A 25752-nucleotide genomic window follows, 5' to 3' on the forward strand; every position below is an offset into this window, starting at 1 on the left:
TTTGGAGTTCCATTTATTATGGCGTGAATGGCTGTAATGTAGTGCTCACTACATTTGTTCAGAATATACAATTATGAAATAAATTGATTTCTATAGCGAAGAAACACTCAGCCATAGGCTACACGAAATCGCATAGGAAACGAATGTTTCCATGTTGTGTTGCGCGTATATTGATCGTATTGTCTGGGTTAGCAGCGACGTTCTTAGTATGAATTTTTAATATGTGGTGTCAGAAGGAGCTGTGATGTCGTGGAAAATACGACTATTGCCTCGAAACAACCCCAAATACGTGTATAGTAGCTTACATTCGGTTAGTGTCTATGGGAACCAGTTGATTCAGAAGAAGCCAAATCAAAATGTTACCTGAAGGCCAACGTAGTTAACAAATACGTAAGGATTTAGCTAAATTTTGTGAGCTGGTATAGCTCGCGGTGTAAATCGGCGGACTATGGAGCGCATGTATTTTTGCTCTAGTGCGATCGAATCCCACTTCATGCGAGCCTGCAAATGTTTTATTTTGTCTCCATTTATTTAGTCGCGAATGGTAGCCTAATGTAGTGCGCACGTAGCCTATAGGCCTACTTTCATATTTGCCACAGCAAATATGAGATCCGACTTGAAAATCACCAGTAATATGTTTGTGAATTTGTAACGAATCTGGTGATAGAGGCAGACTGATAGGTGCACGCACAGCTGGGGAACCAGTTAAATTGGGAACCAGTTGGGACGTAACACCGGTAACGTCGTAGAATAATCTTCAAAGGGGATTCTTTATTCATGAATGAATGCAATATGAGTAGGCTAAATGCCTTAAAATATCACGAGAAGGGAAAAACTTAAAAGGACGTTTACGTCATAGAGATTAGGTAAATTTTTACACCGGTCTGCCAAATTTATTCGTTTTGAATCAACGATGAGGATGCCTTTTGCAGGGGCATTCAAATGAGAAGATCTATTTCATTCTACACTTCACTCGTATTTTCAGTTGTAAATGAGCAGCAAAAAAAAAATGCTTTTAAATCTATGTAATCTTTATAAATAATAAGTATGCATTTTTATATAAAATATACAGAAATATCAGTTTTAAAAATGTCATTCAAAAACGGACCCCTGTGCAACCGACGCAAGCAAGCACACCCTACAATTTCCCCAGAAATTGTACCCTCTCTAGTTAACGTTGCAGTTACGGACTGGCAACGTCACAAAATTACGTTACTAGGAGGTCGCGGTTACGGACTGGCAACGTCACAAAATTACGTTGCTAGGGGGTCGCGGTTACGGACTGGCAATGTCACGAAATCACGTTGCCAGGATGTCGCGGTTACGGACTGGCAACGTGATTTCGTGACATTGCCAGATACCAACTGGCGTCTTTCACTTCCACCTTGTCGCAACGTCGCCAAAGACGTTGCGGAAACGAATGTTTGGTCATAGAATGACGTTGCGGCAACATAAGGGCAACGTAACTGTGTTAGCTGGGCATCTCTGGTTTCGTCAGTCTGGGGTCTTGGAAAATATCCTTATTTTTTTGATTGGACCTATAGTTTTGCGTCCATGTTAACTTTATTTAGGTGTGGATACTAGGTAAATGTATGTTATTCTCTCTGCCCAGCTCGTTAGCGATCACAGCTGCGCCTTCACCGTGGCAACCAAACAGACGTGCATGATGCAGTCTCTCACACAGGTGATTGGTATTAGCTTATTAGTGGAGTCACAAGACAGAGCTTTTCAGTCAACTCGTCTCATTAAAAGACTAAGAGCACCACAACACAACTACTACCACTACTGATACTACTAGTGCTGATACTAGGACTGGACCTGCTGCTATATTTACATTTTACATTTAGTCATTTAGCAGACGCTCTTATCCAGAGCGACTTACAGTAAGTACAGGGACATTCCCCCGAGGCAAGTAGGGTGAAGTGCCTTGCCCAAGGACACAACGTCAGTTGGCATGACCGGGAATCGAACTGGCAACCTTTGGATTACTAGCCCGACTCCCTCACCGCTCAGCCAACTGACTCCCTCCCGCTATATATTGCCACTACTACAACTACTAATTCTGCAGATGCTGCTAATATCTCTTTTACTACTATTGCTAATGGAACTGTTTTGTTCTACTACGCCAATGCGTTCTACTACGCCAATGCGTTCACTTGACCGTGAGAAACCCGATTACTATCAATTGTTGGTTTATGCAAATAATACGATTACTCCGTTTACATGTGTAATTAGTTATGCGATCACTCAATGATCACTCAATAAATGCGTCTACATGATTCTTTTTATTAATCGTTGTATGCTCCACGGACAAAACTTGCACCACCATCATCCTTCTGCAACAGTGTCGCCGTATTTTCCTGTATCGGCCCTACTGCTGTATGTTTCAACACATTGAATCCTACTAAGAAAGCCGAGTAAACGCACTCAATGATAGGCTACTACTGCTATTACTATCCCGGCTATAATTTCAGCTGTTAAAACTATACTATTCTTGTTACGACTGGCCTACTTCTTCTGTTTAACAGTACAGCTTTCAGCTTCTCCTGCATTGTATTTAAGCTCTCAGCTTTGTTAGGTAATGCAGTTCAGCTTCCACACTGCCTCTTGAAATTCAACTATTTCTTCGATTGCTTCACAACGTTCAAACTTATGCTACACACTTTTTATTTACATTTAGTCATTTAGCAGATGCTCTTATCCAGAGCGACTTACAGTAAGTACAGGGACATTCTTTCCGAGGTAAGTAGGGTGAAGTGCCTTGGCCAAGGACACAACCTCATTTCACACTGCCGGGACTCGAACTGGCAACCTTCTGATTAATAGCCCGACTCCCTAACCGCTCAGCAATCTGATCCCCCAGTAGTTTGTTAACGCTGGTTTGCAAGGACATTACAACGTCATTATCTTACTGTTTCGTAACTTTCCTTCTAATGCCGACTAACAGTCTAGCTCGAGTCATTTGCTAAGTAAGGTAGCCTATGTTGATATGTATTTGAAATGTATTTGAGACATCCCAACCTAGCCCTATACCTAGAAAATCTTCCACCAGACGGATAAGACACATCTACTGAAAATAAGTCACATGCAGCATTTAAAATGAACAATTATGTTTTCATGAAACAATGCACAACATTACTAAGATTGAATATTTATTGCAACAAATAGGCTAACAATTCAGAGCTGTAAAAAACAACTGAATAAATAACTATAAACATAATTACAATGAACATTTAAAATTTATTTATGACAATAAATAACTATATACACAATTCCTATAACTATATACACAATTGAACATATAAATAAAAAATATATATATATTAAGTTTTTTGCCATTTCCTGCACCTTGTTCCCTATTAATTTAATTTTGACTTTCATCCCGGGTTCAATAAACCACTTCATGCTGAAACTTAATTTACCTCGACCACCTCGCCCTCCACAGTTATCATGCCCCTCGCATCCCTGCATGTGGAGAGCGGAGTCAGTGGAGAAGGGGGATGGATCAGCGCTTCAGCTAAACTTTTTAGCTCTGCACTTAGCGCTATAGGAGCTCTACGGAAGAACAACGTATCTTTGCATACATTGAGCTGGTACGTCTGTAAGTTCATTCTGAAATATGAAAATACACACAGTGTTAAGAATAAGCTATGTGCATAACGACATACAAGCAACATCTTACAAAATAAATAAAAGTTAAAATGTTTCAAGCTATTAATTATAGCCTAACTGTCTCATCATCTCATCAGCAATCTCATCATTTGAGCATAAGGCCTACGTTTTAAGCATTTCATTTATCATTTGAGAATTTCATTTATCATTTGAATTTTGACAGGAATAATCTTACATATAGGCTACTCCCTCTGATGTGAACAGAAATGACCGTTTAGTGGGCGCCTCTGACTTGAGCGAGAGTCTCCTGCTCGAGAGGACGTTTTCGAGCAGTTTTGTAACCAGCACTCGAGTCAGAGGCGGCTAACCCTAACCGACTTTTATTTGAGATCTGAAAACAGATATGGCCTCTTTGATGTTGTCACTTTCTTATGTTTGTCTATTTATCCGTGTATTGAACGTTTCTTGGTTCCGTGTTAAAGTGTACAAGTGGCTATGAACAAATTATTGTACAAAATCAAGTTTTCACCCACTTCTGTAACATGTTAGACATAAATTGACCAAAAAATATAAAGAATTAGGCAAAGTAAGAACTTTTCAAGCTGTATAATGAATAAAACTATTTATATGTATCTAGTAAAGGATGGTGGTAGGCTATACTGTAACAAGAGTCCATCCAAACCTGACACATTGTACTACAATTTGTAGCTAGCTGCAACACGTCATTAGATATCATCATTTAATATTAAATATCCCAAAAAGTATCATATAGTATATTTTTCTATTTAAATGGACTCACCTGATAACGCCAACTGCTCCCTTTAATGACCGTTAACAGGAATGACAGTTGAAAAATGTGAGCGCCTCTTACACACAGGCGCTGGATGGGTGCGTGAGTAGCCTATTCCCGCGGCCAATTCAAATTGTGTTGTTTTTCATATTTTGTGCAAGTATGATTCAAATGTTAGTACAAACTACAAATGCTGGCATATCAAGAATAAGATACACACCAAAATTATCCTTAATTTGTTTTATTGAAAGACAACAGAAAAAGTTCTAACCCACAACTCCCAACACTCAAATAAACTGGTCCAGATATCGCCATAATTTGGTCGAAATATGCCAATTCCGCACAGCCAAAACCTAGCCAAATCTGGCAATCTATTCTGGGCCATAGCCGGCTCAATTGAAGCGATCCGATGCCACAGACGAGTGCGCAGACACTTAACCGCAATCGGCCCGATTCAGATTCAGCTGGCTACCTGGGGTGGGACAGGGAGCAAGAACAAAAAATAGTTTCCGCGTGCCCGCGTCTTCTGAATTGAGGGAGCAACCGTTACGTCCTCAATTCTACTTGATGATTTATGAGCGGAGGCTAAACTGAACTACAGTGAAAGGAGGTGATTTCACATAATATTAAATCAAATATTTTCCATTTAACTTAGGCATAGTAATGTAATAACCCTGAGAACATAATATACGTCTGCTTTTTAACGGCCTGGAAAGGCAAGATTTGTGGCCTTGATGTTAGCTAGAGCTAGCCAAACACACACATTTTTAGGCTTTCTTTATCATCTCTGGATTAAAAATTATATTATGAACGTAAAGGTAGTGCCTTAGTTTTTAAAACGTGACCGCAATATTCGTTTTTTATTTCATATGCCACCGAAACTTGACACCACCCACCGAACACGATGTAGGTAGTCTAGCTCTAGCTAGCTAGCATTAGTTATGGTAGCTACAGTATAATGCTACCATAACTAGCTAATGCTAGCCAGCCTACCTATATCGTGTTCAGTGGGTGGTGTCGAGTTTCGGTGGCGTATGAAATAAAAAACGAATATTTTATAGTATTTAATATATATATTTTAGAAGTTACTTTTAGTTTGTTATTCAAACTGTTAAGTAATGGATGCTTTTCTTTTGTCTTACAGGTTTCCTGCTGTCCAGCATCTGTCCTCTATCATATTGGCTCTCTGTCTATCCTATACCTTCTATCCCACTCTGTCTAAATTGGATAACTCTAGCTTTCCTGGAAACTCTAGCTTTGTATCCCTCTTCTATCCCACTCTATCTGTATGCAGAACCTTGAAAAACCTTACTTTTTTGAAACTTGAACAAACCCAATTGTTGGTTACCCATGGTTATTGCAACCTGTCTGAACAGAACTCTGAGAGTCTCTCATCCCTCACAATCTCTGTCCCTCCTCTGATCACTCACTCACTCAGGTTATTGGTACCTGATCTACCTCCTCTGATCGCTCACTCACTCGTGTTATCGGTACCTGATCTACCTTTTTGAATGACCTGAGAGATTGTCTTCTCTCACTCTCACCTCTTTCCATCTCCTATCAACACATACATTTATTGAATACTGTCACTGAAAAATAATACCCCAACATGCATTGTATTGATTATTTAAATTCATTAAACATTTTTTCCATATAAACTTACATTGTACATCGTACAGTGTATACCAGTGTTTTGTTTAACCTGTTAATACTGAAATAAAACACAGACGTCAACAAGGAGGAAGTGGATTCATCAGGAGTGGCTGTTTCCTGCAGATCCAACTTTCTTCGGAAGCATTCATCTGTCATCACACTCCCACAACAACTGTTCCTGATTTTGAATATAAACTGCAAATGTTTACTCCTCGACATGTCTGCAAAGGCCTTTGTAAACCGAGATTTGTTAAAAAGTTTTTTAACAGAGACCGTAGGTCGAGGTTTACAAACTAATCGAGGCGACAAAGCGTTTGCTGACCTGTCGAGGAGTAAACATTTGGTTTCTTATATACTACAACAATACGTGGGAAGATCCCAAATCAAACACGTTGAATCTGGAGCAGACGCCATGTTGTCATAGTAAGATCATTTTCTGCTGGCAAATTGACATCCAAAACATTTGTGTCACAAACAGCAAATGTTTACTCCTCGACAGGTCTGCAAACGCCTTTGTAAACCGAGATTTGTTAAAACGTTTGTTAACCGAGACCGTAGCTCATACAAAGAAATCGTTTGAACAAATCAAGGCTGCTGAAGATAGCCAGTATCTAGGATTTTTCAAAGCATGTTTCCCTCTTCATTTGCCTGAGAAAGCGACCTACGTTAGCCAGGCTAGTTTCACTCGGTCAGCCTATTTAAAGGTCTCTGGCAGTCAGAATCAGTGATTACAGGGTCGAGCTGGTCTTTGGTCAGATGTGTATATTGACCAGTTTAGAGCTAAATACTCTTGCCAGAGCCTGGAATCAAACCTGTGTTCTGAGTGACTTTGCATGGGTCTCAATCAGGTCAACACATTTGGATTCAAGTTCACGTACTGACACTGCATTTCACAGTCATGTCTGTATCAAGTGTAGATGGAAAAAGCTTCGTTTTTCACTACTGACATGGACCCTTTCTTCACTTTTACAGGTCATGCAGAGGGCTGCTCAACAGAGTTCAACAGAGCATGCTGAGAGCAACAACAGAGGACGCTCGGTGTAACAGAGGATGCGACAGAGGATGCTGAGAGCAACACAGACCCCTTGCTGGACTACCCCTCTCTAGCTGGACAGCTTCTCTTCAGCCCTGCCGCCAAGACAGCTTCATCCAGCTGCCCTGCCCTGCCTGCCTGCCCCTGCCTTGATATCTCAAAAGATCACTGAATTACAGCTGTTTAAACTTTAGCCACATCTTACCATTGTGGTAACTGACCAAAATGGTTCTCAACACTGAGAATAGCTCAGTAGGCTAAGACAGTGCACTGCAAGGAGTAATTTCACAGGTTCAAATCCAGCCACAGTCTTTTGGCCTGTCATAATTTTGATTATCTGTTTAGTTAAACAGGATGACATCATACTGAAATACCATGTGCAATTTCACCTTGAAATGTCAACCGTTTCTTAACCTTTGTCCCAAAGCTGACCAAAGCTAATACTCAAATCACACAGTCGGAGCACAGCTAGATAATCAGCGTCAGCGCCCCTTGGGTACCCAGCATGCAGTGCGGTATGTCAAATAGGCAAAGACTTGTGGAAAATAGTGCGGTTACAACAGCCTTGCGAGGGATTTCAGTTGTTGTGTTTGTTCAGTTAGTTGTTTGTAATGTTATTGTTTATCAGTTAATATAATCTTGTTGGTCACCCTGATTATGCATGTTGTGTATTTTAATGGGACCAGAGAGTCCGCTGCAGTACTGCTGTAAGCTATTCTTGCAAGGAGCTGAACATGAGCTCTGCCCTAGCCCAGTTGCCCACATGACTATTGTTAATTGTGCATTGACTGAAAGAGATCAACTCAATCTGTGGTTATTCAGCCATCTTGGGGAAAGTTTGAGAGTACTGTGGTTAAAATGTGTCAATTGTGGGAGGCATGTTTTTGGACTACCTCTAAACCTCATGCGGCCACCGCAGAATTTCTGCCTTGGCATGACCTGTGCTGGGAGAGAGGGAAACAGCATGGATGGAAGTTGTGTGTGGGCAGATGTCTTTATATAGGGTGAAATGGAATAAGAAATGCAATACAAAATGGCTGAAAGGGGTGTATTTATGTAAATGTCCACATTGCCTCAATATCTTTGTGTCAATAAATCAAATATAATTTTGACTGATGGTTTTTCAAACCTTATTGGCTTCAAGGTGACATCATTCTGATGTACCATGGGCAATTTTATGCAATTTTACCTTGAAATGTCAACCGTTTCTTAACCTTTGTTCCAAAGCTGACCAAAGCTAATACTCTGCCCTGTCTACTCATACAATCACAACAGTTGGTGTGTAGCAGAGAGGATAGAGAGACTTACTTGTAACCTTATGCTCATGAGTTCAAATCCCCATTCAGCCTATTGTTGTTGGCCAAACATGAAGTAGTTTGGCTCTCTTGTTGTCCAACTCTCCATCTTCAACAGTGTACATGTTTATAATATTTTGCGGAGGAACCCGCATCGCTGCTTGCAGCTATATTTATACATTGAATTGTTTTTAACCCAAAACTGAGTTAATGTATCATTCATAAGTGCTTTTGATTAATAACAGCAAACAGGTTTAATCAATTTTTAGATCCTGGTTCGTTAATGGTAATATTCTACTATTTGTATTTTATTCAATATCTTGTATAACTTTTGTGGTTTTGAAACACAACAACAATGCCAAGGAAGAGTAAGAGGTCACAAGTTCAGAGCCTGCGCCGGCAGAGGTCCAATGAGACTCACTGTGCAACAACTGAAGGAGCAGAATGTGTTGGTCCTGAGAGCAGTGGAGAGGTAAAGATGTCTGCAGAGTGTAAACGTGTGAAACAGGAAGGTCAGCCTGATGCTTCATGTGTACCACAGGTATCTTATACAAATATTGTAAAGAGAGGACAACACAGTGATGATCCATGTGTAGCAGGGCCTTTGAATGTGAAGCAGGTAAACCCCAGAGGTCAAAGTGATGCGTCATGTGTACCAGAGGTATCTAATGCAGATACTGTAAAGAGATGGCAACACTGTAAAGATCCATGTATAGCAGGGCCTTCTAATGCAGACTGTGTAAACCCTGGAGATCAGCCTTCTGAACAACATGTCTGTGCATCCCGCAGCCAGGCTTCTATAAAATACGGCAGATCCAGAAATCGGCAGTGTACCTGTAACTCATTGACCTTTCTTGCATTCCTTCATGAGAATGAAAACATCACCAGAGCAGACCTGGAACTTGTTTTGGATAAAGGTAACACAATGTATAGAGAGACCAGGAAACAAGTCCCTAATCACATCTATCTGACAACCGATGAGCTCACTGATGAAGTTCTTGCACGCAGGTCTACATATTACCCCGACATGACAAAACTTTCAAGGTATGGCACATTAGGAGAACCTTTACCTGGAGCTGTGGATAGCTTTCTGGACCTGGAGTCAGGACTGAGCTGCTTGTTGTCAGATGTGAAGTACGCTCTGCTGTTGATGAGACTTATGTATTTCAGTATTTAGAACCAAGTCGGACCTATATGGTTTCTTTGATACACACTGCAGAGCAGCCAGAGGCTTGCCCCTATGCCCCGGTTCATGCACACCAGGTACTGCTGTCATGGTGACATTCACACGTCTCAGTGACATGATTGACAGTCAAGAAGTCCTACAGAATGATGACCACGCAGTACTCCTGTAACTATGAGTTGAAGCCTGTGGAGTCCTACAGTGTGAACACAGTCAACCTGAACGATGCTCTCCCAAACACAGACTGCAGACCTACAGCTGTACCTTTGGAGGAACCTCCTCTGTTGGATGAAGCTGTTAATGACTCTAACTCACCTACTCTAAAGGCCGAATTATACTACTCCAACTCCGTTACGGACAGACAGACGGACGGAGTTGGACAGATTCGTTGAATTTATAGTACTCCGAAAGCTGTGGGTGCTGAAAACAATTCACCGCCAGAAGAGTAGGTGGCGCTGCACTGCGATGCTAGCTAGGTTATTGAAAAGTCTGAGCAAATTTTGAAATTAGCCATTTCATCAATAAAATAAGCACATTTTCAGCAATTACACTGCCCATTTCTCGTCACATTTTAATTCAGATGCTGATTTACATGTACTGTTTAGCTGAAATATGAATTGTAAAAACTTACAGCAATGGCGGTCAAAGGATTATGTTTGTCTTGTTGGTCACGGCAACCATAGATATATATATCTATGACGGCAACCCCGCCCTCGCCCCTGACGCAAGCGGTTCTTAATACGGAACAATCACAGCCAAGGGGTATCCGTAAAATGACGGACGGACAGACGGATAGTCAGGAAAATCAGGAGGTGCACGTAGAGCTCTCCGAGGGGCTCGGAGAGGGCGTTCCACGTCGGAGAGGGCGTTCCCTGTGTCCGTGTCCGTGAAAACGGAGTAGTATAAATCGGCCTTAAAGAGAAAACACAGCCACTGATCAGACCATTTCATCTGAAATGACTCCTCACACTCCAGCTGTAAAACAGCCAGAAGTGCTCATCACAACATTGCCATCACATGATGCTCCTCACAATGAATCAGAATCAACTGCTCAAGTGATAAACCCTGTTCTCAAGGATCCCTCTGATAACATATTGGCAGGAGAGTCCAGTGACATCATCTTTATATCATCGGTGAGACAACAAGAGGTCATAGTCCCTGATAACCCAAATGAACCAGAACTGTCAAGTCAATCCAGTTTCCTTTCATCACATGATGCTTCTCTCAATGAATAAAATATTTCTTCAGTAGTAAATACTGTTGCCAGTGATGTATCTGATATTCTATTACAGGGAATCTCATGTAAATTGACAAAGTGTAATAAAAACCAAAGGACAAAAAGAGAAGACTAATGATCTCAGAAAAAACTCCACAAAGAAAATAGTTTGAAAAAAAAAGGAAAGAGAAAAGTATGCTTCAGATAAAATATATAAAGCCAAAAAAATATCTCATGCAAGAAGGCAATATCAAAACAATCCTGAATTCAGACAAAATAAAATAAATTACACAAGAGACAATGTTGACTTACAGCAAAAACGGAAAGAGTACATTTCCTCTTGGTACAGAGAAAATGCTGAATTTAGAGAGAGAAAAAAACAAATCTTGGTTTCTCGTTACAGAAACAATGCTGAATTTAGAGAGAAAAATAAATAAATCTTGGTCTCTCGTTACAGAAACAATGCTGAATTTAGAGAGAAGCACAAACAAATCTTGGTCTCTCGTTACAGAAAACATTGCTGAATTTAGAGAGAGAAAAAAACAGCACTTTACGGACCACTACAGAGACAATGCTGAGTTTAGAAAGGGAAAAAAACTGTCCTTCACTGCTTTTTATAAATACAGAATCGATTTTAGACAAAGGACATATTATTAAGCATCATTTCCGAACCAAGTGAAAACTTGTAAAAGGTTAAACTATGTAAAAAATCCACACATGGTTGCAGTATGCCTGACAGGAAAGTACGTCCATGTTTGTGATGATGAGTGTAGAGATGAACAGCAGTGCAATGTGCCTGATGAGAGAAGGGAAGAGTGGATTTGTCACACCTGTCATAATCATCTTAAAGATGGAGTCATGCCAACACTTGCTGTAGCTAACAACTTGGAGCTCGCTGACATTCCACCTGAACTGTGTGACCTCAACATATTGGAGAGACATCTCATAGCTAAGTGCATAGAGTTTGCAAAGATCATTCCTCTTCCCAAAGGAAGGCAAAGAGCAATACATGGTAACGTGGTTTGTGTCCCATCTGAGGTTCAGGAAACAGTTGAAGCATTACCCAGACTGAGAAGTGAGTCTCAAGTGATGAGAGTAAAACTGAAGAGACGATTGTGTTACAGAGGTCATCAGCTGTTCCAGACTGTCACCTGGTCTAAACTAGTGCAGGCGCTGCATAAACTCAAACGCATTCATCCACAATATCAGGACATAACTATCAGAGATGAAGCTGAGCTGTGTGACCCAACACTTCCTGATGATGATGAGGATTATGAGGATGCAACTATGGATAAGAATTACTATGATGATGCTGATTTAAAGGAAATTGACGTGTGAGAAAAGTGCAATGTGTGAGACAGAAACGGAGATTGACGGAGAGCAGGATGTTGACATGTTGTCTTTGGAGGTGAACAACCAGAGGAGCAAAGAGATGATGAAGAACAGGAAGGTGACATGCCTAACGGTGGTTTTGCTCTAGAATCATGTCTTCAGCTATGTGATGTTTCAGAGGAGATTTTATGTTTCAGTGAAAGTATCTACTCTGTTGCCCCTGCAGAAAGTAACAGTCCAGTTGTTTTTTTCAAAACTCCTAAACTTGAGGCGATGGCTTTCCTTGTGCAGTTCCCTACAGGTCAAAACACACTTGATGAAGGTAGACGTATTAAAGTAACACCCAGCAGTTATTTCAAAGCAAGGCTTTTCTGTGTTGATGATCGTTTTGCCAGAGACACAAACTATTTGTTCTTTGCACAGTTTGTGACTGAAATACACTTGGCTACATCCAGCATGACAATACAGTTGAGGAAAGGAAAGCCAATGACTCGAGATGGACGAAAAACAACTTCTGGCATGTTGCAAAATAAACGAGAGGTTGAGAAACTGGTGAGAAACAAAGATGCAGTCAGATTCATGCAGCCGCTGAGAGGGACACCAGCCTATTGGGAGAAAACCACAAGAGATCTTTTTGCCATGATCAGACAGTTGGGAACTCCCACTTTCTTTTGTACGTTTTCTGCAGCTGAGATGCGTTGGCCTGAAGTGATTGAAGCAATAAAAAGACAGCAAGGTGAAGAGTTACATTTTGAAGGACTTGACTGGTCAGCAAAGTGTGACATTCTGAGAAGCAATCCTGTGACAACAATGCGCATGTTTGATAAGCGTGTTGAGGCCTTATTCAGAGATCTGCTCTTATCTCCTGCACAGCCTCTTGGCAAAGTTGTTGACTACTTTTACCAACCTGAGTTTCAGCACAGAGGAAGCCCACACATTCACTGTCTCATATGGGTAGAAGGTGCACCTGTGTTTGAGGAGGATGATGATCAGACTGTGTCAGATTTTGTGTCCAAATACATCACAGCTCAGCTGCCTGACCCACGCACACAACCTGAACTACACAAGAAGGTCACAGAAGTGCATATTACACAGCAAAAAACACTCAAGGACATATTTCAGAAGTCCCAGCTCTGGTTGCAGATTTGGATTTCCTAAACCACCTTCCACAAAGACAATCATATCAAGACCTGGTGAGGGCGTTGATCCACTGCAAGTGCAAATAGCAAGGTCAAAGCTCCAACCACTGAACTTGTTGCTGAATGAACCTGAAACCGCCTCACTCAGTTTGCAGCAGCTCCTAGCTCAATGCAACTTAACACTCTCCATTGTCTCCATTTCAAGGACTTGGTAACCAACTGGATGAAGTCCGATCAGAACTTTTAAATGCTGAAATCCTCATCATTGATGAAGTGTCCATGGTGTCAAAGCCCCTGTTTGCTTATGTGGATGCGAGACTGAAACAGATCAAAGGTAGCCCCATACCCTTTGGAGGAATGTCAGTAATAGCTGTTCGAGACTTTTATCAGCTACCACCAGTTCGACAGTCCAAGACCCTCTGTGTGTACGAGCCGTTTGAGTTTGATCTATGGCAGGAGCACTTTCAGACAATCACCCTGACTGAGATTATGCGGCAGAAGGATGATGTGCCTTTGCAGAGATGTTGAACCGGATCCGTGTGAAAGTAAAGTCAGATGAGTTGTCTCAAGCAGACAGAGCCTTGTTGTCACAGACTATCACTGAACCATCACTTTGTCCACCTGATGTCCTGCACATCTTTGCAACTACTAAACAGGTTGATTCACACAACTCAGTAACATTAGCTCTGCTCCATTCTAATATCACCAAGATCGATGCAGATGACTACAAGAAGGACCCACAAACTGGAAGAATGGCTCGACAATCCCAACCATACAAAGGAAACAGAAATGAGTTACCCGATACACTAAACCTAGCTGAAGGTGCTCGAGTCATGCTCACCAGAAACATAGATGTGTCTCAAGGATTGGTGAATGGATCATTTGCTACACTTGTCAGGGTGATAACCTCAGAACAGAGTGGTGTTGCACACGTCACTATGCTCGGGCTAAAGATGGATGATCAAACTGCTGGAAGGAATTACCGTAATAAAGCACCAGGCGGCCCTGATGATGTGGTGTACATAGAGAGAGCGGAGGATAATCTGAAACAGAAAGGAGTGGTACGCAGACAGTTTCCTGTTAGACTTGCATTTGCCTGTACGATACACAAGGTTCAGGGTATGACAAGGACATCAGCTGTAGTGTCACTGAAACACATTTTTGAACCTGGCATGGCTTACGTAGCTATCAGTAGAGTGACCTCTCTCAGTGGACTGCACATGCTGGATCTGGATGTGAGTAAAATCTATGCCAACCCAGAAATCACTGGAGCCCTCGAGACCATGAGACAAGTCAACTTGGATGACATGATGCCTCTTCTTCATATTACACAGACATCGAGCAGACGTGACACTCTGACCATTGTTCACCATAACACGGAAGGTTTGCCTTCTCACATCAATGACATCAGGAGCCATCATGAACTGTGTCTTGCAGATGTTTTGTGTCTCACAGAAACTCACCTTCAAGGTTCCTTTGTTGCAGAGAGTCTCAATTTAGAGGGCTACAACATGTTCAAACGCAACAGACACCTTTCCTACACAAATGTTCAACAAATAGCCAACAGAGGTGGTGGTGGAGTTGCTGTTTATGTGAAAAGCCACATTCAAGTGCGTGAAAAACAGTACATACATAATGTAACTGATCTTGAGTTTGTGGCTCTGAAGGTAGAAGCCCCAGTGAGTGCCCTGATTGCAGCTGTGTATAGACCTCCAGACTACAGTGTGAGATCATTCCTGTTTAACCTGGGGAGCCTGCTGGACTCATTGGAGATCATGGACTGTCAGCCCATCATTGTCTGTGGTGATTTCAACGAGAATCTCTTCTCCAACACTACTAAGCCAATCCTTGAGCTCTTCCAGTCCAGAAGATATGCACAAATCATTACTAATGCAACCACTGATAAGAACACACTGCTGGACCTCATTTTTTATCTCTCAACCACAACATTGTCTCCACTCTGGTGGGATGAGAAGCTATTACAGTTATCACAACCCTGTCTACTGTGTCATGTCCTCTAACAGTTCATAAAGGTATCCGCTGAGTTTTAAAGAGAAAGTAAAGTACTTGTGAATTAAATTAAACTAATATTGTATACACTGATTCAATACAATCTTCCACAATTATCCAGAGGAGGGGGATCCTCTGTGCAGGCATTTTTATCTCTCTACCACAGCAGGGCCCTCATTCTGGTAAACAAAAAAAAAATCAATTGTCATGTTTTCTGTCTACGTTCCTCCAACAGGTCTCAGAATTGTCAGGTAAAACCAAAATCCACTGAGAATCATGTATTTTCTAACAATACCACATTGTTGTTAGACTGGGATTATGTAACTGTTGATGTAAAGAAAAACTAATCATCCGGTCAAAATATATTCTAGCACTGTATTTAGTTAGTCCTGTGTCCTCTAATGTTAAGTTTCCTTTCTGATGGACTGGAGACACAGTTCTCATGTGTCCTCTGTAATGTTAAGTTTCCTTTTGGATGGACGGAAGACAGTCCTCCTGTGGGTAATATGTAAGGACCCGTGCCGGTCTTGGCCTGGAGCACCATCTTAACTGTTCATCAACAGTGGACACATCACTGCTGGACCACAGAGACACATGTTCTCCCTGTCAGTGTCAAGGTTTCTTCACAACAGATAATAAGGTATTGTTTTCTTATTTCATTTCATATGTGATTCCTAATGTTTTGTTTCATTCATGTATTCATGTTGTTTCAAAGCAATAGTTTTAATGACACTAACTGAACATCTAATATAACATTGTAATTTATATCAACTTCCTTCTTGTTTGATCCCTCCACTTCACAGTGAAGACACTCAGGACTGCAGAGAGGGCTAAATACATAAAAGAAGCTGAACATCATGCAGCTGTATTCAGTTGCACTGGACATACAGTACATGTTGATCTGCCCTGCAGCAGAAAAGAAGGTATTTCATTATTGTGAATTATAAACCTTTTTAGCAAGTTTAGTTTCAGACTTTAGTTTATAACAATAACTTCCTGTTTTCTCTTGTCAGGACCAGGGGCCCGTTCTCCTACGTCGCTAACTCAGTTAGCTGGATTTGATTGTTTACGATTTGTCATTATCTTGGATTGTTCGGTTCTTCGAAGCTCATTCTGGACTTGCTGTCATAGCAACAAGTCCTTTAGCTTAAACCTGCTCGGGAGCAGGTTTATTTTATGTAAACAAGATTTGATTGCGACTATATAAGCAGAGGTGATACAGGAAGTCTGTCACAGATTTGTTGAAACCACATTATGACATTAAAGATGATAAACAAAGTATGAAAATAAAAAAACCTAGGCCTAGCTTACTGTAATAAGCGATAAAACATCAAACGTGGTCACTACTATAAATTTAATTTGGTCTGCTACTTTTTGCCAACCCTCTTTCTTGAATTTTTCAGACTGAGGTGTTCCCTGGCGTTCTGATTAAATTTTCAAATTCGGAGTAACCTTCGAGCAAGCTGTTGCTCTGTTGGCTCTGTTGTGGAAAAAACGGGGCGCTCTTTTTGGCCATGGTGAGCAGCCATACACTTACGTGAGCAGCCAATAGCAGCGTTGCTGATCAAGGTTTCTACTATCGATACATACCCCCTTTTAGACCAACGTATAACTCAATCCAGCTATACTAATCATAAACAACAAGTGTGTTCGAAGAACCGAATTAGCCAGATCATGATAAGCAAGATGATGTCATTTTGGATGTGTCACTTGATCTCGGATGTAATAAGCGACGTACGGAGAACGGGCCCCAGCTCTGTCCTCCTACCCCCCATCTCCATTTGTGCATCCATTGATGTGCACTGTTCAGTTCAGTAGAGACTAACTACAGTTGGTTCTTAAGTGAGAGATCAGGTGTACGACTGCAAGGAAACAAACTGCTGCAGATCAGACATCTGTCAATCATCACTGTCACAGTGACAGCCCCACCTTGGTGCAGCATCAAGCTCCTCCCTAAACCAGCTGTAAAGGTAACAATTGTTATCAAGTCCTTTGTATAATATCTCTCTTTGACCACAACAAAAAAAATCACTGTTGGTCTTACTACTTGTATTTATTTATTCATGTAAGCTTACCCTTTTCAGTCAGTTTTTTAGCAGATATATAAAAGATGAAGGATGGAAATGTGTTTTTGTTGTTGTTGTTGTTGAAAAGTGTGTTTGTTGCTGTTGTTGAAATGTGTTTTTGTTTGTCAATTGTTCAATTGCAACGTGCATATGAACTAACCTTGAAGAAATTACATATTTGTATCATAAGTTCATAAACAAAGGCTGCAACAAGTGGAACAGGCCCAAACGGAGACAGCGTGGTTCACGGCCTCAGCACTGACAGGGCTCCAGACTAACTTTTTCCCTTGGTTGCACTGGTGCGCCTAACTTTTTTATTTAGGTGCACCAGCACAAAATGTAGGTGCACCCAAATTTTTCCTTGCGTTGCCACAATTTCAAGGTCACCTTTTTATCACGCTCCATATACATTCATATATATTATGTAAATGACCTTAAACAAGAATAAGGTGTAGGTAAATATTGGTTTTATTTGATGCACAATTAAACTGTATCTAAAGATATTTTAAGTGCTTCACTGAGCTGCCAAACTAAAACATTGCAAGCAAAATAAAACATTTTAAAATAGAAAGTGCTACTGTTTAAAAGTGCTTCCCTGAACTGAGACCTAACATTTCATGGCTCAAAGTCTTATAGCGGGTCCCCCCTTGCTGTCGCATGCCCTTCAGATGGCCGACACCTGTAATTTGGCTTTCTTGCCCTTTGGCCTTGGCTAAACCAGCTTGCCACACTCTCCCTAGCATCAACATCCTAGCTCCATGGGTTAGCTCCATGGCCCAGCTCCGTAACTCAGGGGTGGGCAATTAATTTTGACAAGGTGCCACATGAGAAACCTGAAATGTGTTGGAGGGCTGCATCAACGATAACTTGAACTTAATTCTGCTCACTATTCATTTTCCCCCATTGTAAAAAGCAGTAAAGTATATATTTTGATTAGCTGCTACTGGTTATCAGAAGAATAAGGATATTCTGTAAATATTTATATAAATATTTTACATGTTGGTCAACTAGGAAAAGACTATCGAAGTAACAGTAAAAACTAAAATAATCATTACATCAGTGTTTCATTTTATTTGTAACTAGTTAATCTTCACCAACACTGAAAAGTTGTTTTGCAGTATGTTAAAGATATGCAATTGATCAACTTTATACAAAAAGCAATACTTTTTTGCAGTTCATTTTGTTATGTGAGAGGAATCCAGTGGGCTTGAACAAGTGCATTGAAATCTGGCTGAATGTCTGAGGTGGATATGCGAAGGACAGCTGACAGGTGATGATCCGAGTGTGCAATTTAACTAGCAAACCATCAGCCCGCGCCCACTGAATCAGTCAAGTTCTTATTATGTCCGCGTTTTTTCTTGAGTCCCTTAGTGCCGATTCAAATTGTAATCCTTCAACACAGCGACCTGTTCTCCAAAACTAAGAACACAGCTTTGACTTTGACCTCAGTAAACAGATACTTAGAAGTCCATGTCTTGTTAAAAACTCTACATTCTGTATCAACCTTTCGTTTTTCATTTTCGAGGGCTAAGGTGAGGTTGCGCAAGCGCACATATGTAAATTGCCTGATCACTAGTGTTTCAGGAATACATATTTACAACCGCTCAACACATTTATTTATTTTTTATTTTAGATTTACCTCACGCGGGCCGGATTGGAACAGCCTGTGGGCCGGTTGTGGCCCTGCGGGGGCCGTACAATGCCCAGGTCTGCCATAACTGATTCTCTGGTGCTCAGGTCGTAATTTCAATCACACAGCACGGAGCAGTGTAGGCCTACATGAATATCTGGACCACAGCCAATCAGAGGCAAAGACCCGCCCCATCTCTGTCTCTGATTAGTTTAGACCACGATATGATCCAACCATGAGTGCGAGTTCCGTCAAAGAATAAACAAACGCTTCGTTCCTGGAGAGGCAGCGGATGCGAGGAGGTTAGGAGCATCGGTGTGACCTAGTAAAAAATGTTGTCGCACCCGTACAAATTTTCGCATATGCGACCAAATTGGTCGCACTCTAGAGCCCTGACTGAGGTCAATGACAGTATTTGCGCCCGCTTTTTCCATGTCATGCGCATCTGGCAGCCCTTTCAAGGGTGGCACTGTCACCACCTATAGAGGGCGCACACACTGAAAAATCAATAAATCATTCAAAATAAAATACAAATTAATGTGGCTCCTACACACCGGCCCCTAATTGTTCTCTATAGAATAAATTACTTAAATTAACATGAAAGGAGCCAAAAGAGGGGCAGTAAAGTAGATTAGACAAGCACTTAATGCTCTTAGAAGTATGTAAGGCATGATGAGAGAAGGTATGAAATCGTGTATACATTACATTCCTTTCTCTTTGGCTCTCGACGAAGGCGGTCGCATTTTTCTCTCCTCCCCTCCCTGACCTTCCCTGCTTGGCTGTGTCTTGTGTCTTGTCTTGTCTCAAGATACTCTCTCATCATCGCTCTCCGAAACTAGAAGCATGGAATTAATTAGCTGGTCTCTCAATGCTATTGACACCATCTTCTCGAAGAGAAGCTCGGGTTCGGGGGAACCCAACTGTCCGGACGGGACGTTCGCAGCTGGCTACACGATGGACGTGTGGGAGAATTGGCGTGTCGTGTGTCTAGCGGCGCTTTCCGTGGAGGACGTTGAAGACATCTTCATATTCGGAACCATGATTACAGGCTTTCTGCTGTTTGGAATAGGCGCTGGCTTTGTATATCGGAAAATTAAGGAAACGGCTGCAGCCATCAAAAGCCCCGTTAGGCTGCCCGATATGATTGATGCGGTGGGCAGAGTTGTTGGAGCTCAGACTGTGAACTTACAACGCAGCATTGATTACAACAGGGATAAGTTTGCGGCTCTGCAAAGGAAGATGGAGGACATGGAGACCTTCCTGAAGGGTGGACGTGAAAATTGAGTTGCGGCTACTCGTCAAAACAACTACCCCAATCTTATCCACTTTCGGCCCTGTAACCAACACAGGCCTTGGCCAAGGCCGTCGCTGGAAAACAACTCCCCTGGAGAGCGCTGAAGCGAGACTATCTTGCTCCTCCCTCCCCCTCCCCCCCACCGACATCTGTGGCTTGGTCTCTGCCCGGGTCATGACCAAGGATGTCTCCTGGCCAACACAATCTGCATAGGGAGAATCGGACTGATTGTGGCCTAGGTCGAGGGCGCCAACCCAGACCTACTCACACATTAACTTTCACCTACTACAGATATCACCACCCCCCCACCCCCATCCAACGCCTTCGCCTGCTTGTTTCCCCAGGGTGGCTGGCGGGTCTGTGTCCAGCGCCTGCCATGGCTGCAAGTCCAGATGCTGCTTGTCTACCCCCCCACTCCCCGTTGCAAGTCACGTGTTTTTGTAAATGTTGTTGTGCTTATGTGCTGAGGTTTTTGTCTGTTCCCACACTGTACTCCTCTAGGAGCATTGTCTGGGTGTTGCCTTTTTCTCTCCTCCTCTCTCCTCATGTTTTGCTCGTCCTGTCTACCCCCTTGTGTCTGTCATGTTTGTGTATTAGAAACTGCAAGTGGCAGCTCGGATCTAAGATGGATTCGAGAGACCGCAGATAGAGTGCGGCTAGTTTGGTTTGTTAAACGTTTTAGATCAACACTTGTATTATTGTTTTTGTTGATTTTATGTAAAGCACTTTGAGCTGCAATTCTTGTATGAAAAGTGCTATATGAATAAAGTCTTACTTACTTACTTACTTACTTACTTCTCAGGAACCCTGGTCACTCCTCAGACTCGAGGATTTGGCACAGCTTGGTTATGGGCCTCTCAAGGACTTAACCCTTGTGCTGCCTTCGGGTCACATGACCCAAAGGTTCATAACGAACCATCGTTGTGTTTACCCAATTTTACCCAATACAAAAACAAATACAAATAATTTTCTTTTAACCATTCCAATGTGGGGGGTCTGAGACAGCCCGACAGTTAAAAGAAAATGCTTCACTTTGTTTTTGTATGAGGTAAATTTGTCGCAATACGACGGTGGGTCACAATGACTGATGGGTCAGAATGACCTGAAGATAACACAAGGGTTAAGTCTTTGTCTTGAACTTCACTGACCGCACCAGACCCCTTGCATCAGGTTTCGTCTCCAGCACTCTTCCTAATGGCCAGGACCCTCGAGGAGCAGTGGGGTCAATGACCAGGACAATGTCTCCGACACTCAGGTTCCTCTTTAGTGAAGTCCATTTCTGCCTCTCCTGCAGCAGCAGAAGATATTCTTTGGTCCACCTTTGCCAGAAAAGATCGGCCATGTACTGGACCTGTTTCCAGCGACGTCTGGCATAGATGTCAGACTTCAAGAAGGTTCCAGGGGGTAGGATTGGCTTGGCTTTTAATAGCAGGATGAGGTTTGGGGTCAGTGGCTCTAGGTCATGTGGGTCTGAGGACACTGTGCAGAGAGGACGATTGTTCAGGATTGCCTCCTCCTCAAAAAACAGCATTTGGAGGCCTTCATCATCGATGGACTGTTGATGGAGAGTTGAGTTCAGCACCTGGCAGACAGATCTTATGAGCCTTTCCCAGGCTCCGCCATGGTGTGATGCTGATGGTGGATTGAAACTCCATTCGATTCCGTCTGGAAGCAGGGCATCTTGGATTTTCCTCTCGTTCAGTGACATCAGGTCCTTCTTGAGCTCTCTGTGTGCACCCACCAGGTTCGTTCCATTATCAGACCTGATGTGCTTCACCTGGCCCCTCCTGCAGATGAATCTCCTCAAAGCATGAATGCATGCGTCTGTGTCCAGTGTAAAAGCAACTTCCAAATGAATAGCTCTACTAGACATGCATGTAAAAAGAACTCCATACCTTTTGATGGCGGTTCTCCCCCGTTTCACTCCAAACGGGCCAAAGTAGTCCAACCCGACGTTGGTAAATGGAGGGAGGTCAGGTAGGATTCATTCTAACGGCAAATCCGCCATCTTCTGTTCACTTGCTTTGCCCCTCGAACGTCAACACATGACACATTTTGAGAGCACTTTCCTGGCAACTGAGTTACCTTTTATAATCCAGTACTTTTTCCGGAGCTCCGATAGCGTGTGGTTTCTGCCATTGTGGCCACAGCGTTCATGCATGTGTCTTAAGAACAGTGTTGAGATGTGCGAGTTTTTGGGCAAGATGCAGGGGTGTTTGGTTTCCTCAGGCATTGCAGATTTGTGCAGTCGGCCACCTACTCTCAGAATGCCCTCGTCTAGGACAGGATCAAGCCTGCAGATCATTACTGCTCTTGTGCACTCTAGGTGGGGTCATCTCCAGTGTTGCAATTTCAGCACTGAATGCTTGTCCTTGGGTGTATGTGATGACTGACCTTTCTGCTTCTGCCAGATCTTCAACAGTGAGGAGCTGTCCACCAAGGTAGGTCCTGAAATCTTCAATTTTTATCCTCACCTTTTTCCTGCTTGAGCGGGTGCTGATTTAAGTAAGTAAGTAAAGTTTATTTGTATAGCACCTCTCGCAGATAAAATCACAAAGTGCTTCACAACAAAATGCAATATAACACTACAAATAAAGAATACAGAACATTTAAATAGAAATCGAAACATGACAGACAACCATACAACCATTTGAGATGAGGGCTACTCCTTTCCTCTTTTCACAATCAGCATCAACATCTTTTTCAGTCTGAGATACCATGCCACTGCTTTAAGTAATCTCCCCCAGTCAGAGAAGAACGAAATAAGCTGGTCTGTGGGTGTCGCAGGGTTCAATACTGCTGCCAATACAGTAGCACTTTTCCTGACCTCTGGATCGTCCTGCGACACCGGGTCCAATACTTCCTCCACTGGCCAACTTTCCTTTGTGTTCCATAAGAATTCAGGGGCATGTATCCATCTCCTTTGCTCCATGAATCTTCCTGCATTCAATCCTCTTGATAAATCATCAGCAGGATTGTCCTTGCAGCTTACGTATCTCCATTGGGACAGGTCTGTATTGTCCCGAATCAGTGAGACCCTATTAGCTACATAAGTCTTATACCTGACTTGGTCATTTGCAATGTACTTGAGCACTGTTTGGCTATCAGTCCAGAAACATGAAGGCATTACTGTAATTTTCGGGCTATAAGGCGCACCTGAATATAAGCCGCAGCAGCTAAATTGTGTAATAGTGTACATATATAAGCCGCACTGGACTATAAGACGCAGGTGTTTTAATGTTTAATTACCAAATGTAAGGGTTCGTGCACAGAGGGGATTGTCGGGAAAGAGATGGCTGCTTGAGGAAGCTCCCATTTATTAACATTTCAACAAACAAGTTGCATATTTGCATAACGTGTTCAATCCTCATCTCCGTCTTCTTCCTGCGTAGTAAAACCACCAAAGTCCCCATCTCCAGTGTCGGAAACGAACAGGCTCAGGGTGGCTTCGTCAGCCACTCTCCTTCATTGTCGCTCTCAAAACCAACGAACTCCTCTTCGTCACTGTCGGAATCGAACAGCCTCTGAAGGGCCTCAGCTGTGGCGGCGTCCTCCTCTTCATCACGCAGCAGTCCAGCCTTTCGGAATCCGTTGATGATCGTGGATGTTTTGACACTCCTCCACGCTATCAGGATCCACTCGCAAACTTTAGCGAAAGTTGCTTTTCGCATGCGACCAGTTTTGGTGAATGATTTATCGCCGCTAGTCATCCACGCCTCCCACTGAACGCGTAGTGCCACTTTGAACGCACGATTGACACTGATGTCGAGTGGCTGCAGATGCTTCGTTGTGCCCCCAGGAATCACAGCTGGAATTGAGTTTGTGCTCTTGATGGCTGCTTTCACAGGATCTGTTATATGGGCCCTCATGCTGTCCAAAACGAGCAACGCTTTTTTTTGGCGAGAGAATCCTCCAGGGCGCTTGACGTAGCACTCATTCAGCCACTCCTTCATCCACCCTTTCTTGTTGACTTTAAAGGAGATGCCATTCGGGATCTTTTCTTTTGGCATTGTAATCCGCTTAAAAATCACCATTGGCGGAAGCTTTAATCCAGATGCTGTTCAGCCAAGAACACAAGTGAAATTCGTTCTCTCGTGGCCAGTGGTTCTCAACGTGATGGATGATTCACCTTTCTTGTTAACAGTCCTAGTGAGAGGCAGGTCAAACGTCAAAGGCACTTCATCCATATTTATGATCTGGTCCGGTCCGATGGAATATTCCTCTATCTTTCTTTGTGTGAATTCGCCGAAGTCTGTTATTTTTTCCTTGTAGTCGGGAGGGAGTTGCTGACACACAGTCGTCCGCGCCCTGATGGACAGTCCCTTTAAATTTTCATTTCGGTGGCGACTGTTTTGGCTTTCAGTCGGATCTGCACGGTGGAAACACCTCGGAGCAGAGCACCGTCTGCTCTCTGTGTGTTCACCCAATCTTCAAGAAAGTCTTCAAGTTCGGGCCATCTGCTTTTATTACCTCTGAAAGCTTTTTTTGACTTTTTGCATTGAGACAGTTCTTCCCGCTGGCGTCTCCAACATCTCACCATTGACTCATTGATGCCAAGGCTACGTGCAGCAGCTCTATTTCCTTCTTTTACAGACAGATTGACTGCCTTTAACTTAAAAGCTGCATCATATGCATTTCTACGTTTGTTTTCCATAATGAGGGTTTGTGCATGAAAACCTCCTTTGCACAAACTGTCTCGCTCTCGTAATGTCTGTCTGTCTTGCTTCCGTTCTGTCTCTCGTTCTGTCTCTCGTACCACTCTCGGTTCCACTTAGTGACCGTTAGCTGTAAAAATCCATAGATTAGTCGCACCTTTATATAAGACGCAGGGTCGAAAAATTTGAAAAAAGGCGCGGCTTATAGTCCGAAAATTACGGTAGGTCAAGGTGTAGCTCTCTTCTCAACACTGTGTCTACCTTCACCAGCAATGCTGCAGCTGCTAGCTCCAGTAGTGGCACGGTGATGTTCTTAAGGGGAAGGACTGGACTTTCCAAGAACCAAAGTGACGTGAACGACATCCTGCTTGTTCAATCGTCTGATGTAGCTGACTGAGCCATAGCCGCTCTCACTGGCGTCAGCGAAGTGATGAAGCTCGGCACAGCTTGTCATTCCATAGCCCTTTGGTTTCAAACAGCGTGGCACACTGAAGCCTTTGATCCTATCCAGGATGTTGGTCCATTCCATCCACTTTTCAGACACTGGCTGGGGCAGAGGCTCGTCCCATCCGAAGCCTCGGTGGCAGAGCCCTTGTAGCAACTGCTTAGCTGGAAGGATGAGAGGAGCAAGAAAGCCAAGTGGATCAAAGATGGAACTAACAACAGAGAGTATGCCTCTGCGGGTGTGTGGCTTTTGGCTCAGGTTGATGTTGAATTGGAAATTGTCAGACTCCACGCACCACTGTAGTCCTAGTGCTCTTTCAATGGGCAAACTGTCTTTGTCGAGATCCAGTGTTTTGATTTCCTTTGCTCTGTGTTCTTTGGTGATTGATACTAAAACTGC

General features: G+C 42.7%; 1 protein-coding gene across 1 annotated transcript; it reads left to right on the forward strand.

Moving 5' to 3' along the window:
• The first annotated feature begins 12130 nt into the window (after positions 1-12130).
• Positions 12131-13781, forward strand: LOC136940517 (uncharacterized). Its single transcript, XM_067232705.1, is given in 4 exon segments — positions 12131-12232; positions 12406-13200; positions 13202-13307; positions 13459-13781. Coding segments are annotated over 4 exon segments (1326 nt in total).
• The last annotated feature ends 11971 nt before the right edge of the window (positions 13782-25752 follow it).

Source organism: Osmerus mordax, chromosome 3 (genome assembly GCF_038355195.1).
Source record: "Osmerus mordax isolate fOsmMor3 chromosome 3, fOsmMor3.pri, whole genome shotgun sequence".
NCBI classification, from domain to species: Eukaryota; Metazoa; Chordata; class Actinopteri; order Osmeriformes; family Osmeridae; genus Osmerus; species Osmerus mordax.